The 13,763-nt window shown below is 37.9% G+C and overlaps 1 protein-coding gene across 1 annotated transcript in view; it reads right to left on the minus strand.

Annotated features, from left to right (window-relative positions):
- The window catches only part of DLGAP2 (DLG associated protein 2), a 386,085-nt gene that overhangs the window by 98,240 nt on the left and 274,082 nt on the right, over positions 1-13,763 (minus strand). Inside the window, exon 6 of the mRNA XM_026072046.1 lies at positions 7,353-7,418. Within this exon, the coding sequence (XP_025927831.1) occupies positions 7,353-7,418 (66 nt within the window). The remainder of the gene's footprint in view (positions 1-7,352; positions 7,419-13,763) is intronic.

Raw genomic sequence — 13,763 nt, forward strand, 5'->3', positions numbered from 1 at the left:
GCTCAATATTTCTGAAATTCTTCTYGATTTCCCCTTTATTTATGATGGTGCATCAGTGATTTACCATCCTATGTAATACTGAAAGTGATTTTGGTCAATGCATTTCATTTTGGGAATTGAAAAAGGGATACAGAAGAAGACAAGTCAGGTATGCTGATAATCAATTTTAACAGACCAGATTAGGAGAGGAGGACATCTCTTTCACTATTTGAAGGCCTGTGCCAATTTGGGGACTGCAAGAACTGGTATTACTATATCCAMGTAAAAATATTTATCATATAACTCTTCTAAATCACTTTTTATTATTTCCTAAAAACTGTGTATATGGCTACCCCAAGATATTTTAAAGATTTTGCTCATTTTGTAAAGTGTTCTTTGGGGAAAAAAACACCCTAAAAATTAATTCTCAAAAGCATTGATTGCAGACACAAAACATATGACTTCAATTTAAAATACCCTTCTACTTCAAAATCCCCTTTACTTTTTTTTAACATTCAGTACTGCTGTTCAATTGTCAAAATTGAAGAAAATGGTTTGATTTTTGTTTGCTTCAACATCAATTCTTTGTAGCCTTTTGATTCACCCAAAATTTCAAAGTTTCAGGCTTGGTCTGATTCAAAACAATTATTTCTTTTACTTTTTGAAATTCATCATTATCTGCCTAGYTGTACGCCCTTGGTGCTGCCTCTTGCTGCTTTGTCACTGTATGGTGAACTTTTCTGCTCAGCTCAACCCACTGAGATTGAGGAGGTCTCATCCTGATTTTCCTATGGGGTGCAGGAAGAAATAGCAGTCTGGTGATAAGTTCCCTTTCAAAAATGTTGCCATAGTAACAGGCAGAAAAACTTCCCTCTTTCCATAACCTTCAGACTGGGAATTTTTCAAATCAGGGTGCTGCCTCTTTTCTGCTTGGCTGACAGCTCAATTTTGGCTCTGTGAGAAACACTGCAAATATTCATTACCTTTTCCTGCAGCTACTAGCACCCAGATTTCTCATGTGGCAGTGAAGGGTCAAATTATGAACCCTGCCCTTGGGAAGCGATGCTGGTGCAAATACTGCACACCCATGGCAAGTCGGAGACAGGGCATCATATTATATTGCTGTCTGATTATTTATGAAGAGAAAACGACTTTGTAAAAAGATAAGGGAAAAAAAAAAGAAAGGGAATTGCACAAGAAACTCATGATGAAAGGTGACAGCTGAACTCACAAGTAAAAGTCTGGACTATTCTAGCAATATTTGCTGGTACTTATCCTGCTGTAGTTATCCTGGTGCAAATCCCCTCATCAAGCTAAGGTGAACCAGTGGACCATGTGATTGGCACTGTGAGAGACACCACAGCCCTCCAGCTGTGCTTCTACAAGCTGCCTTACTCTGGATAGGGCCTCAGAAGTCGATAGGGGACATGGATGGCAGGGCACGGTAATTTATTCTCTAAGGAATTGGACAGCACATCATTTAAGTTGCCTATCATGAGAATACATTTTAAAGGCTGTACATTTTATCCCTTTAAGGGGAGACACTGAAGACACTTTGTGAAGAAGGTGAGCACAGCTGAGTAGGGTCAGCTGAGTTGGTTCCTCATCTCCCGCTGGAGCCCTTCCACTCTACTGGTAGGTAAATATTGCAGATCAGCTATGTACTCAAGTGCTGTGGAGGTCATTGGGGCACRGGAGAGAGAGAAAGTCCCTCCTTTGCTAACATCCCACATCCCAAGCGTGAAATAACTCAAGCTTTTTCAGCTTCTCCACACTTTATCTCTCTTTTCCTTGGAAAGGTTCTAGTGCAGATACTGAAGGCAGTGTTTCAAGATGTGGTCTAACAGTCTGACAAAGTTTGTCAGTTTGGAAAAAAAACATTTCCTCTTCAACTGAATTTAAGAGCCTCCTCAGCTACATAGTCAGATCAGAATGCATAAATTATTTGGACCAAAAATACTTTGCTTCTTGGCAAAGAAATGAATGCATAAACCCCTTTGTATTCTGTAGTAGAAATAGATGAATAATTCATAACAAATAACGTATTTGATTAATCTTACATCCTACAAATATCTTTTCCTGTTTGTGAATTGACCTTGGGCCTAATGGGATTTTTGCAGACTTACCTGACATTATGAGGTGCTTAATTTTTACAAATAGCTTCTGGTCTGCAGATTGTTAGTAAGCATTTGTTGCCAATAGCTTATAATTAAAATGCAGGATATTTAGTATGTTTATATAGGACACTCAGTCCACATGACATAATTTTGTTCTAAGACTGAATGAGTAATTCATAGAATCAGCTCTCAAGCATAACTATAAGAAATTTAAAGTTCAAAWTTGGTTTTCTGAAAAACACTCCATTATTTTATTAACATTTTCTGTGCTCTCAACCATTGTATCAGTAAACTTCTACACTACAATATCTTGGTATAGGCACAAGGAAGAACTTGAAGTGGAATTATTTAGAAGCATGCTCAAATCTTCACAGAAAAAGGCCTATTTTTTTGCAGCATCCGTCCAGCTAATCACAATTAGCAAATATGACACAGAGACATATTTGGGTATTTAAAACCACTTTTAAGTTTAAATGAGTTCTTTGTCTACCAAACCATCTGTCTCTGTATTTTTATTATGTGGAAGAAGGACAATCCAGCAGTTAGGGCATTAACTTGGGAGACCTCCATTCAAGATTTCCTGACCAACCATGAATTCCAGGATAAGGCCCTGGGAAGTGATGACAAAGGCCACTTACAGGCTTGACTACCTCTGCTGTCTATGAAAAACAAAACCTGGCCTCCCTAGGTTAAAGTTAGCCTTTGCAGATATCTCTTACAGACTCCCTGCCTCAGTTCTCCATACTGTAGGAATGAAAGTAACTTCCGTATCTCTGAGGGCTAGTGTCAAAAATCAGGGAAACATCTGGCTTCTGAACTTATATTCTGCCCATAAAAGTATTTAAGATAAAGTATTTGTTACTGTGCCTGTTAATTACAGAGGTAAGTGTCACTGTGGCATTTTATTCTGTGTGACCAACCCCTATATCTGAGCGAAGTCCCATCAACTCCAGTCAGAGTCTACAGCTGTTTAATAGCCCACCACCACTGGATGCTCTGAGGGAAGGTGGGCTGAGGCACGGACAACTCTTGTCTGTTCTTGGGAAAATTTCTTAAGTCATGCCCATGTTACGAAGCTGGAATGCATTAATAAGTGCAATAAGCGTTCAGATACTGACTGCACTGAGGAAGGCTAGATGATTAGATAGAAAGATAGACAAACTGGAAAGTCAGGCCTTTATTTATTTTTTAATTTCAGAAAAGGCTATGTCCTTTCTTCTTCCCAACACTTGATGTCATAAAGACATGATCATGCAATCAAAAGTGATTGAATAACCATGAGTTAGTGTCTGACACTTGAACCGTGCCAATTATTCAAAAGCATGCCTGCAATAACTGTGAAATAAAAAAAAACATTTTTGTAACCTGCCCTTAAACTCCCTCAGAGTTTACTTTTTGCAATTAGGGCAGGTTAATAGCATTATTAGTAACTGCAGCTCATTTTATGGGTTGTAACCTTTTCCTTCACACCAACTCAATATCCTTTCCTTTCTTGAWGACAAAACGGTTATTTATCAAAACAAAAGCTTTTAGGTGCAAGTTCTCTGATTCTTTGCCTAAAACAAAAAGCTGCCAAGTGTTAAACTCATGTGAAATAAATGCCTTTCCTACCTACAGAAAGGAATCAGTCTTAAGGAAAAGTTCAGCCCATCTTCCCTGTTCAAATGTTTCTTTTTCTATTCTAATAACATTTAAGCATGGCACATTTTCCATATGTCACTTGGTAAGATTACACTATTCATTTTTGACACTCAAATCAAATTGTTGCTTTACCCTATACATGCCTAAAGGAAGTAAGGCTGTGAGGAATTTCCAATTTGTACAGTAAAGAGAATGCTTATTCCCTAATATGTTACATTGTCCAGTTATTTTAACCACTAGATGTAAGAAAGCTTTCAGAACTCCAGTTTGCAGGTTCAGAGACTTAGAGTGAGCTGCTTGAGATCATGCAGCATGTCAGGTCTCTTGCTCTTATTACTATGTTCTGCTACCTTTGTCAAGTTGCTCATTTTCTACATTCCTAGTGAAAAGAATAGGACTTGTTGTTGCAGATCAAGGCAAGAGTGTGAATCTTGTAACCGTGAAAATACTTACGGCTGTGATCTCTGTTAAACAAATGGTAATGGAAAAACTATGAAATATTGTTCTTGAGCACAGACTAAGTGTGCATGTTTGGGTAAGCTTTTTAAAAAGAATCCATTGCATTTCTGCCTGTATTAACTGATGAGCACTTTTACAGAATCAATAATGTAACAGAATTGAGATCAGTCCTGTCTCTTGATACCTTTTCCCAGTTAAGGTAGTGGATCATTGTATTAATAATATCATTTAGTGATTATTCAGCACTTTTAYCCTGGTGAAATACTGCGCAAACATTAATTAATCCCCACCAAAGCCCTGAAACCTCAATAGGAAATATTAAACCCATTTTATAAATAGGGGCCTGGAGCCAGAGATCTTTCAATACCAGAGAGATTGCAACTGGAAGTGCCTTAGGAGAGTGAGCAAGCATGAGAGACTAAAATAATGAATGGCCCAGCAGTTAGAGCTACCTTAAAGAATAGCATCTCTGCTCTGCCTTTACTTGGGGTAATTATTAGAACTTGTACTTCTCAAGGAAAGCCCTTTCTGAGGGTTTTCAGGAATGGGTATCTCTAGCAGTTCTTCAGACTGCTATTGCTGCTTATACAAAATAATTAAATAGTCTCTGGGACAGAGAGAGATAGAGCCCAATTCTATAATGCAGTGACTAGAGCATCCACCCAGGTTCAGGTTCTCTTCAATGAATACCTAACTTCATATCTGTACAACAGCAGGAAAAAGTGGAGACTGAGATAGATCTAATAGCATTTATCTTGGGCAATAAGATAAGATAAGGAACACTGAAATTCAAGTCCATGTTCAGATCATGGATTTGAACTCGAGTCTTCAGGTAAAGGACCACAACACCATGAGACAGACAGACAGACAGACAGATAGGTTGCAGCTGTCTGTAGAGGTGTTCATCACTAGTACAGTGGTTGCTACAGAGTTTGTCTACACTGAACCTAGCTGACTGTCCCAAAACTTTCGTAGATGTTTTCACAGTTTCCRTCTTCCATAGTATGCTCCTTCCTCTATTACAGTGATTCTCTATAAGGGAGAATGGGCCTCATATGTTTTGACATTATGAATGGGTYCCAGTCCACCTATTTTGGCTATTTGCAGTTTGGCAGCCAAGTCAGGTAGGTAGGATTTTCTTCTGGAAATATTAAAGGCATCCACCTCTCTCCATTCATCATCTAGGGGGCTTTGGCATTTATTTTTGGAGGATTCCACTAGGCACCCAAAATTTAGGAGGAAGAATAGACCTTTCCCTGCCTTTAGCATATTATCTTTTGTTCTGTTCTTTGTCCGGAAACAGCTGAAGTTTGCTAAAACAGCTTAGTTTCTTTGTAGTGTTGCTGAGACTTTATTCTTGTTATTTGCTTTCCTGTTCCTCATTTTTGTTGACAAATCCTGAAGCTTTTTCCTAATCAGGATGCTGGATGATTAATCAGTTTAGCATATATGTTTGCATTGATTCTTGATTACCTATTTCATATGCAGCTCCATTACCCCTCTAGCTACTGTCACCCAACATGTGCTACTATTGACCTAAAAACTATTTGTTCTTGCTTCAGAAATCTTGCAGGGGTTCTTTCTCAACCAAACAGAAGGAAAACAACTTTGACATACTTCTAGAACATAATTCATCACCCTAAGATGGGCTTCTAAAACAGGTCAGATCAGCTATGTCCTAGAAATGTCTCACTCTACRTTGACTTTAAAGGAAGTCTAGATACCTACAGTTTAGACATCTACATCTGAACTGCTTTTCTACTGTTAGATGAGATGAATTTCACCCAAGGTATCTGAACTCTGTACTACATACTGTGAAGTGAAGCAGCAAGGCAAAAAGGAACAAACGTCCAAGAAGGAGCTCATTCATTGACTCCTCCATAGCATTCATTTGTGGGATCCCGAGGGAACCTCATGTTTGATCATATCTTCCCTCCTACACTGCTATAATTGAGGCAGAATGAAGGCAGAAACTGCAAAGCTTGTAATCCTTACAAAAGGATCTTCAGTCTCTTCCTTAACACATCCTTCTGTCTAATATTCTGAACTTATCCCATAGATTTCTTCCTCTTAGTTTTTAATATCAATTAGACATACAAGTCCATTACAGATATCTTTACAATTTGGGTTTACAGAATCTCCTGACTTGAGTGTAACTGAGTCATGGCTACACTGATTGCTTTAGAAAAGTCTTTTCTAAGAGATGATTTAAACACAATGACATCCCCTGCCTGAATTCACGCTCCTTCTTCAAACTGTTTTGTTTTTTTCTTCCCCTTAATATAGCAACTATGATTTATCTTCCTATCAATGTGCAACTTGAAGGTCAGGGTAAGAGTTTATAATATTCCTGTCAAAATGCAAAAATATCCATAATAACACAAAATAAACTGTTGCAATGTATTAACTTGAGCATTTGTATAAGAAGAAAAAAATTCCTAAATTACACTAACTTCTAAATACCCTTAACTCGAATAAAGGCAGCTTTAACTAGAAAACACACAGAAACCATTTTCCATATTTCTCTTCCAAAAAAACACATAAAAGAAATTGCACATAAAACAAAATTTTGATGGATTTCACATAAAACAGTGACAATCTGAATATGAAATTCCAAGAACAGAAATTCAATTTTGCACAGCCTAAAAGGTATAAATCTGGCTACACTGAAGCCAGTGGGACACTTTACTAATAGCTTTGGGAGACAGAGATATTAAGATTTCACTCACTGGCTCTGTGGGTTTCTGGTTTCTTTTACCTTCTGTTATTTTTAAAAAGTTAAAAGGTAACATTGGAAACTCCTTCTGCAATTGTTATGCTATCTGGAGAATGAGATAAAAAGGAAAAGACAAAAGAGGGAAAGTTGGTAATTTCCTTGAACACCTCCTTTCAAATTCTCAGTTGCCAAGATGTTATCGATATCTGATGCCTTTCTGCTTTAGATTCTCTAACCTGATATAGCAGGTGAGAATTTCTTGGAAGGACTAGACTGAGAGCTTTTTGGCCACTCTCATTAATACAGCCTGGCACCACGCTTGCTCTGGGCTTTGCAAGAAAGGGTACCCCAGAGCAGCCTCCTGCCTCATCCCCACCACAGCTGCATCCAGCCCCTGCGTGTACAAGCAGTACAAGTTATCTGAGAGATGATATCTGTACCTAGCTCCTCCTCTGGCGTCCCTGGAAAACTGAAGCCCGACTTGAGCAGATCGCCACCCTCTTCTTCTGAAAAGACAGAAACAAAGTAGCTATTTAATAATTCTGGTATTTTTGTATACCCAGACATAAGCTCTCCACTAGTTTTTAAATCCGCCCAGTGACGCCTCTTACCATTCAGTATCTCCGACACTGTGATGCTGTAGGGGGGTGCTGTTACCTGCAATATTTGTTTTCTTTTGCCACTTGTTATTTCTTGTTTTCCTAGTGTTTTTTGAATGTTTGTTTTTTTAATTTTACCACTCTTTTTCACCTTGCTAGTGTTTTTATGTTCATAAACACCTTTTTTAACATCTTTTACATCATTCTTTTCAGCTTTGCTTTGTCACATTGAATGGCTTGAGAATACATACATTAGGATACAAAATATTACAGTAATGTGTTTCATATAAGTATATGATAATGCATTTTTAACTTTTTCTTCTATGTTTTTGCCTTTTTGCTCATCTTCATGCCTTCTGGTGTCTCAGCCAAGTGGAAGTTGTTTGAGTATATACAGCCTTACGTTGTACTCTTTCTTACGAAGCCCAGCCCCCTCAAAAGAAGGTGAAAGAACGGAAGAATCCATAGTCTCTCACTATATGTTCAGAGAAAGACAAAATCAAGTATTGCAGACCATGTTTTTGTTGTACATGACTGAAGACAGGTGACTTCTAAATAACTTACATGAGTAAACGTATCTCATATTCTAAGGCAGACATTCACAGACGTTTGAACCAACCCAAACTCTTCTTTTGGCTAACTCGATCACTGTGTCAGAGAAGCTGCTTTTTGTAATTCAGCTTACAACAGACAYACTGTTTTGCCTGTTTGAATGCTCCATTTAACAAAAATACGTGCATTTTGTATATTTCTTGGTCTTGCTTGCACTTTTTCTTTGTACTAGGATTTCTTTCCAATTATCTCACAGCAAGTGAAATGATTGAATATACTCATGTAGATACTCTCAAACAATTGTTCCTGGTTTTGACACTTCCTGAGGTTAAGAATTGATAACAAAGGAAAGTATAGCATAGATACTGCATAGAAAATAAATCCTGAGTATGTTAAGGTATTTGGAAAAGCTGAGCTGTCAAATAAACATCTTATTTGTAAACTCACTTGTCAAGTAAACTCACTCTGCTAAAATATAGCCTACTAGAGATCTAGTTAAATGATGGATAAAAAGTCATATACAATTTTAAAAATGACTGACATGAATTCAAATTAAATTTCATTTGGAGAGGTAATGGACAACTCTAATTAAATAAAAGCACAAATTAGGCAGTTTCCATGGAGACTTTGCTCACATGATCTGCCTATATTGTATAACTCATACGTGGAGCCTCTAATTTGGCTGCACAGGAGTAACAAATTAAGTGGAAGACATAGCAAAACATGTTCTGAAGCAGCCTTTAGATTCATGTAAATAGTTTGGAGAAGTTACTGATTACTTCATAATAACAAAGCTTTACATTGAAGCAGTAGTCTTGTATTTCTGAAAAAGAAGCTATTGAGTTATTCCAAAGTTACATAATGCACATGTATTCAAAAACATTTATAAAATGATCTGTAGAAAATAAAATGCATAAAATGGTTTCTCCCTTTCAAGGTCAGCATTATTCTCACAGATTCTGCCCAAAACTAGGATAAAGTTTTAGGGATAGACTAAAATAGACTAAATCTTTAAGGGCATTATGTGTTTGAGATAAAAAAGAAAAATAACTTTCCATATCAAAGAAAGAAGCCATGTAGCTGGATCCATGAGTCAGATTCTGACTTTGCCATAAGATTCCTGTATCAATTCTCAGTAATCTCTTCTTGCCTCAATTATCCAGGTGTAAAATTAGGATTATAATTCTTTTCTTTCTCATAGCTATCCTATATGAAAACATTTGTTAATGTCAGTGAGGCTGTTGTCTATAAAAGACTATAAAGAGCATAAGAAAGGTAGAATTACCATCCTGCAAAAGAACTGTATTCTGTTTTGAATAGGGTCAATCGCAAATGTTTCAGAGGAATTTAAAATTCCCATGTGATATACTTAGATTTATGAATCTGCGATGAGGGATATGAGTAGCTCTTAGCGATTAGTTTACTTCCTAAGCAGAAAGATTTCTTATTTCTTTATATTTTATGTCTATACCTATTCACATCACTAACCCATTGTTTAGACAGTCTTTTCAAAAGGCTAGTGTCAGTTCTTTCAGCCCTTGAAGAGATTCAAATTTTGTATCCTCCACTTATGAAGTATAAATTAATCTGAAGTCTCAGTGGCTCTTGTGGTATTACAAAGACAATCTTTGTGTGAGGTTGAACTGTACTTCAAAGTCATATTATTCCTTCAACAACAGGCCTACAAGGTCTTTGTTTGTTCAGCTTACATTTTTCCTAGGAATTATCATTTTTATTATTGACCACAGAAATGAAAAGCATATCTTTCATTCATGAGCAGAGCAGTAACCTTCATATCTCATGGTAATGAATCCAGGCAGATCATCACAGAATTCTTGCACACATGCTAAAATTCAAGTGGCATAAAATACTTGCACTGGCACGTCATTGACCTCYTCTGTCTCACAGATCAATAGTATTTCAGCTTTTCTGCAGCTCAAGGTGGCCCCACTGGTAGGAAGTTTGACACCAGTAGACCTAACAGGAAAATGGTAGACTTAGTGTGCAATGTTTCGATGGGCAATGAAGTGCAATTAAAGGTGAGATTATGAAAATAGGATGACTTACAATTTAAGGTTTTAAACAACGTAAAGAACACAGTCTGCAGAAAAGGGAAACAATTACTAACTAAAATCCCTCCTAAATGTACAAACTACCCCATCACTAGTCTAAATAGAAATCAAAAATAGCCACAATAAATTATAGCCTTTAAAAATGCAGAGATGTCTGCTTCTGTGAAAGCTGAATGTACAGTAAGGTGATGCTCTGATATTCATAATGGAGAAAGCACAAACTGTCATTTACATCTAATATCTCCCTTTCTTTTTTAAAAACWGAAGGATTTGTCTTGCATTCCAGGGCAAGAATGCTTAGATGATATTCAGGACTGTGATAAGAAGCTTCTTCAGCTAAAGTTCTCCAGACTTAAGCTTGGAAATATCAGAAGAAGTTGCTGAGCTGGAACCAGCATGACAGATCCAGGGTGCTCATCCAGCCCTGAGGCTACTACATCTCTAGTGTTGTGATGCATTAACAAGCACAGAGGTAGCATGACGCCTTCTGCCCAGATTTTCTCTGTATAGGAGATAGATTACAGTCCGATGCAAGGCCAAAATAAAACTGCTGAAGGCCACAGAATTACAYCCACATAAAACTTGGGTAAAGGAGATGCAGCTAATCTTTTGGGGTCAATTCTCATGTTGCCTGAGTTGGGCTTGGTACTGGATTGAGGCATCAGTGGGATATATTACTTTATGTTCTGGGTCAAGTAAGTGAAATTTCTGTACAGGCTAATGGAGATACTCTCTCTTCTCTCCTGCTCCCTACTGTTTGCCTGTGGTCTAAGTGAGCATTTTGACAGTCAGTGCACAGAAGCCATCTGGCATTGCTTCTTTTCCTCAGCTTGATAATTACCTCATCTATCCATCAGATTTTATTATCTCAGTTTTAACCTCTTGATCTGTTCTTTGAGTTTGATATGTCAGTTTAAATCCTTTGTCCTCACCTTCAAAGCCTTGCACCAAGATATGCCTTTATGTTGGCCCTCATTTCTTATCCATTTGCTCAGCCTGTAATAAACAGGTACACCGTTTCCATCTCCTAGTCACRCTTCAATAACCCATCCATCCACAAAATAGGCCCCAATCTCAGAGGACTTGTTGCTCACATCCTTCAAAAGGCTCACATCAGCAAGAGTTATAATCAGTTAACTGCCTTCTCCATCACAATATGAGAGTAAGACTGAACTAGAACTGATATTGAACTTTTCAGTTTATTGGATTTTAATTTATTTATTATCAGCCTCCTCTGRACCTCCCACTGCATTTTGCCCATATGTGTGTTTTTCTTTTAGCCTGTAAGCTCCCTAGGGTAGCTGTTGTTCTTTTATTTGTGTCTTATATAGCACCTGGCATATTAACTCTGACAACAGATGAAAGAAAACACAGGCACTAAAATGTCTGGATTAAACAGCAGGTGCAACTTTATTTGATCACATAATTACCAAGCATAAAATGTGTCCAGAGTATGAATACAGTGGTATCACCATATCAATCCATGATCAGAGAAAACCAAATTGCCTCTTCCAGACTAGAAATCATACTGGGTAAAAAGGGAGGGAACTATGGGGATCTTGAAAGACAGTCTATATAGCTCAAAGTCCACTAGCCTGCTTTCCAATTAAAGTTTTTCCTATAGGTGATCTTTGGCCCTACCTAAAGATCTCCCAAGTCTGCTGTGACATGTATCACTGAGAACTGTTAGTATTCTGATCCTGCTCTAGGGGAAATGACCAGATGCATACATGCCTGGGCACCATTATGGCCCACTTATCCCTCCTGGGAGATAGCTATGGCAATGGTTCAAGCTATCAATGGATAGAGATGGCAATGGTTCAGGCTTTCCCCGYGAGGCCAATGTCACTTGTGTGACCTACTCCTTTTTTTTCCCACCTGATCTGCAAGAGTTCCCATCTGATCAACATTGCTACATCCATATTGTAAATTAGGCATGGGGAGGGGCTGTTCTCTGGCCATGAGGCCAACACGGTCTTGCCATGCCCTCCAGAACAGGCTGGCTCCATCCAAACTGTTATTGGGAATGGTCCCAATAATGTTAATTCACAAATCAAGCCTGGGAATTGTTTGGGAGAGTGAAAATTAGTCGGCCAAGGTCAAACCTAAGCCAGGGACCTCTGTTACAAACATTATAAATAATCAAATTCCTTAAGCCTTTATCTTGGCACTGTAATTTACTACTACAGATGTAGCCTAGGTGGCAGTATTGTCGAATAGTAGAATATTCTTGTGCCGAATTTTGATAGCATGATGATAAGCAATAAATACACAGAAGCACAGCAGGGCTGGGTAAATTCTGATTGAAGTAAAAATTAAAGATGATATTAGGAGATTTAAGGTTATTGAGATTTCCTTTGCAAGAGACCTGTCTGAAAAACATTARTGGTAAAGCATTAACGGTAAGAGGAAGATACTATTTAATTAAGTTGCTTTTATTTTTCTAATCACCACCTCTTTTCTGTTCTTACGGTTTCTTACACACACAGAAAAATGTCCCTGATGGCTCCAACAAAGATCCATTTATCCCAGTATGCTGGCTCTAGCACTGGCCCAAAGTGGATGCTGTGGGAAAGAACATGGACAGGGACAGGGCAAATACATAGATTTAATCGTCTTTGCCTATACCTTTCCAGCTTCCTGCAAATRGCACTTAAGGGACTTCCTGAGACAGAAGTTTAATCTAGACCATTGTTTTTAATAGCCACCAATGGATCCATCCTCTATGGATTCATCTAATCTTCTCTGAGCCCATTTATACTGATAGCCTCTACAGCATCCTGTGCCAATGCACCTCACAATTTAATTATGCATTATTTGAAAAATAATTTCCTTTTTTGTTTTGTTTTGTTTATCAGGATGCCTGATAATGTAATTAGGTGCCCCTACTTCTTCTGTTGTGAAAAATAATGGATCACTGATCCCTATTCACTTTGCCTATATTGTGTAGACCTCTATCATATCCCTGCCTCAGTCTTCTCTTTCCCAAACTGAGGAATCAATCTATGTAGCTTTTTATCAYGGGGAAGCCATTCTAAACCTCTCATCATCCTTCTCACCCTTCTCTGTACATTTTTGTTGCTCTGCTATTATCATTTTCAGATACAGCAGTCAGAAATACAAACAGCTTTATGATATGGGTTTTTCCAGCGGCATGGGCTTTTCCCAGTRGCATGATGTTGTTCCCTGCTTTGTTTTCTATTTTTCTGTAATATTTTCATCTGCCCATTTCATAACTCAGAGAATTCATTATTCATTTTAAGTTGTGCCCAAGAGAGACAATTTCTTTGGCTTTCCCCTTACACAAGAACATTTCTCTTATATATTTTTCTAATAAATATTGAAGAGACCCAGCATTTTACTTAGCTCAGGTTACACCAAGACTACTAAAAACAAACAAACAAACAACACCCCACCACTCCCAGAAGAGCAAAACTGAGGAAATTCTGGTCTCTTGCTTTCATCCAGTCTGTCCRCTTTTATATAACATAGTTCCAGGTCTGTGAAACCAGGCCTCAGCTATCAGAGAAACTAGCCAGGCACACAGCCTATTAAATCAAGCAGAGGAAGCTGGCTGTGTCCCTGAGGTCCTATCTCTGAAAAAGCGTAAAATGAAATATATTGCTGG

Source organism: Apteryx rowi, unplaced genomic scaffold (genome assembly GCF_003343035.1).
Source record: "Apteryx rowi isolate R43461 unplaced genomic scaffold, aptRow1 scaffold_335, whole genome shotgun sequence".
In the NCBI taxonomy this organism is placed as follows: domain Eukaryota; kingdom Metazoa; phylum Chordata; class Aves; order Apterygiformes; family Apterygidae; genus Apteryx; species Apteryx rowi.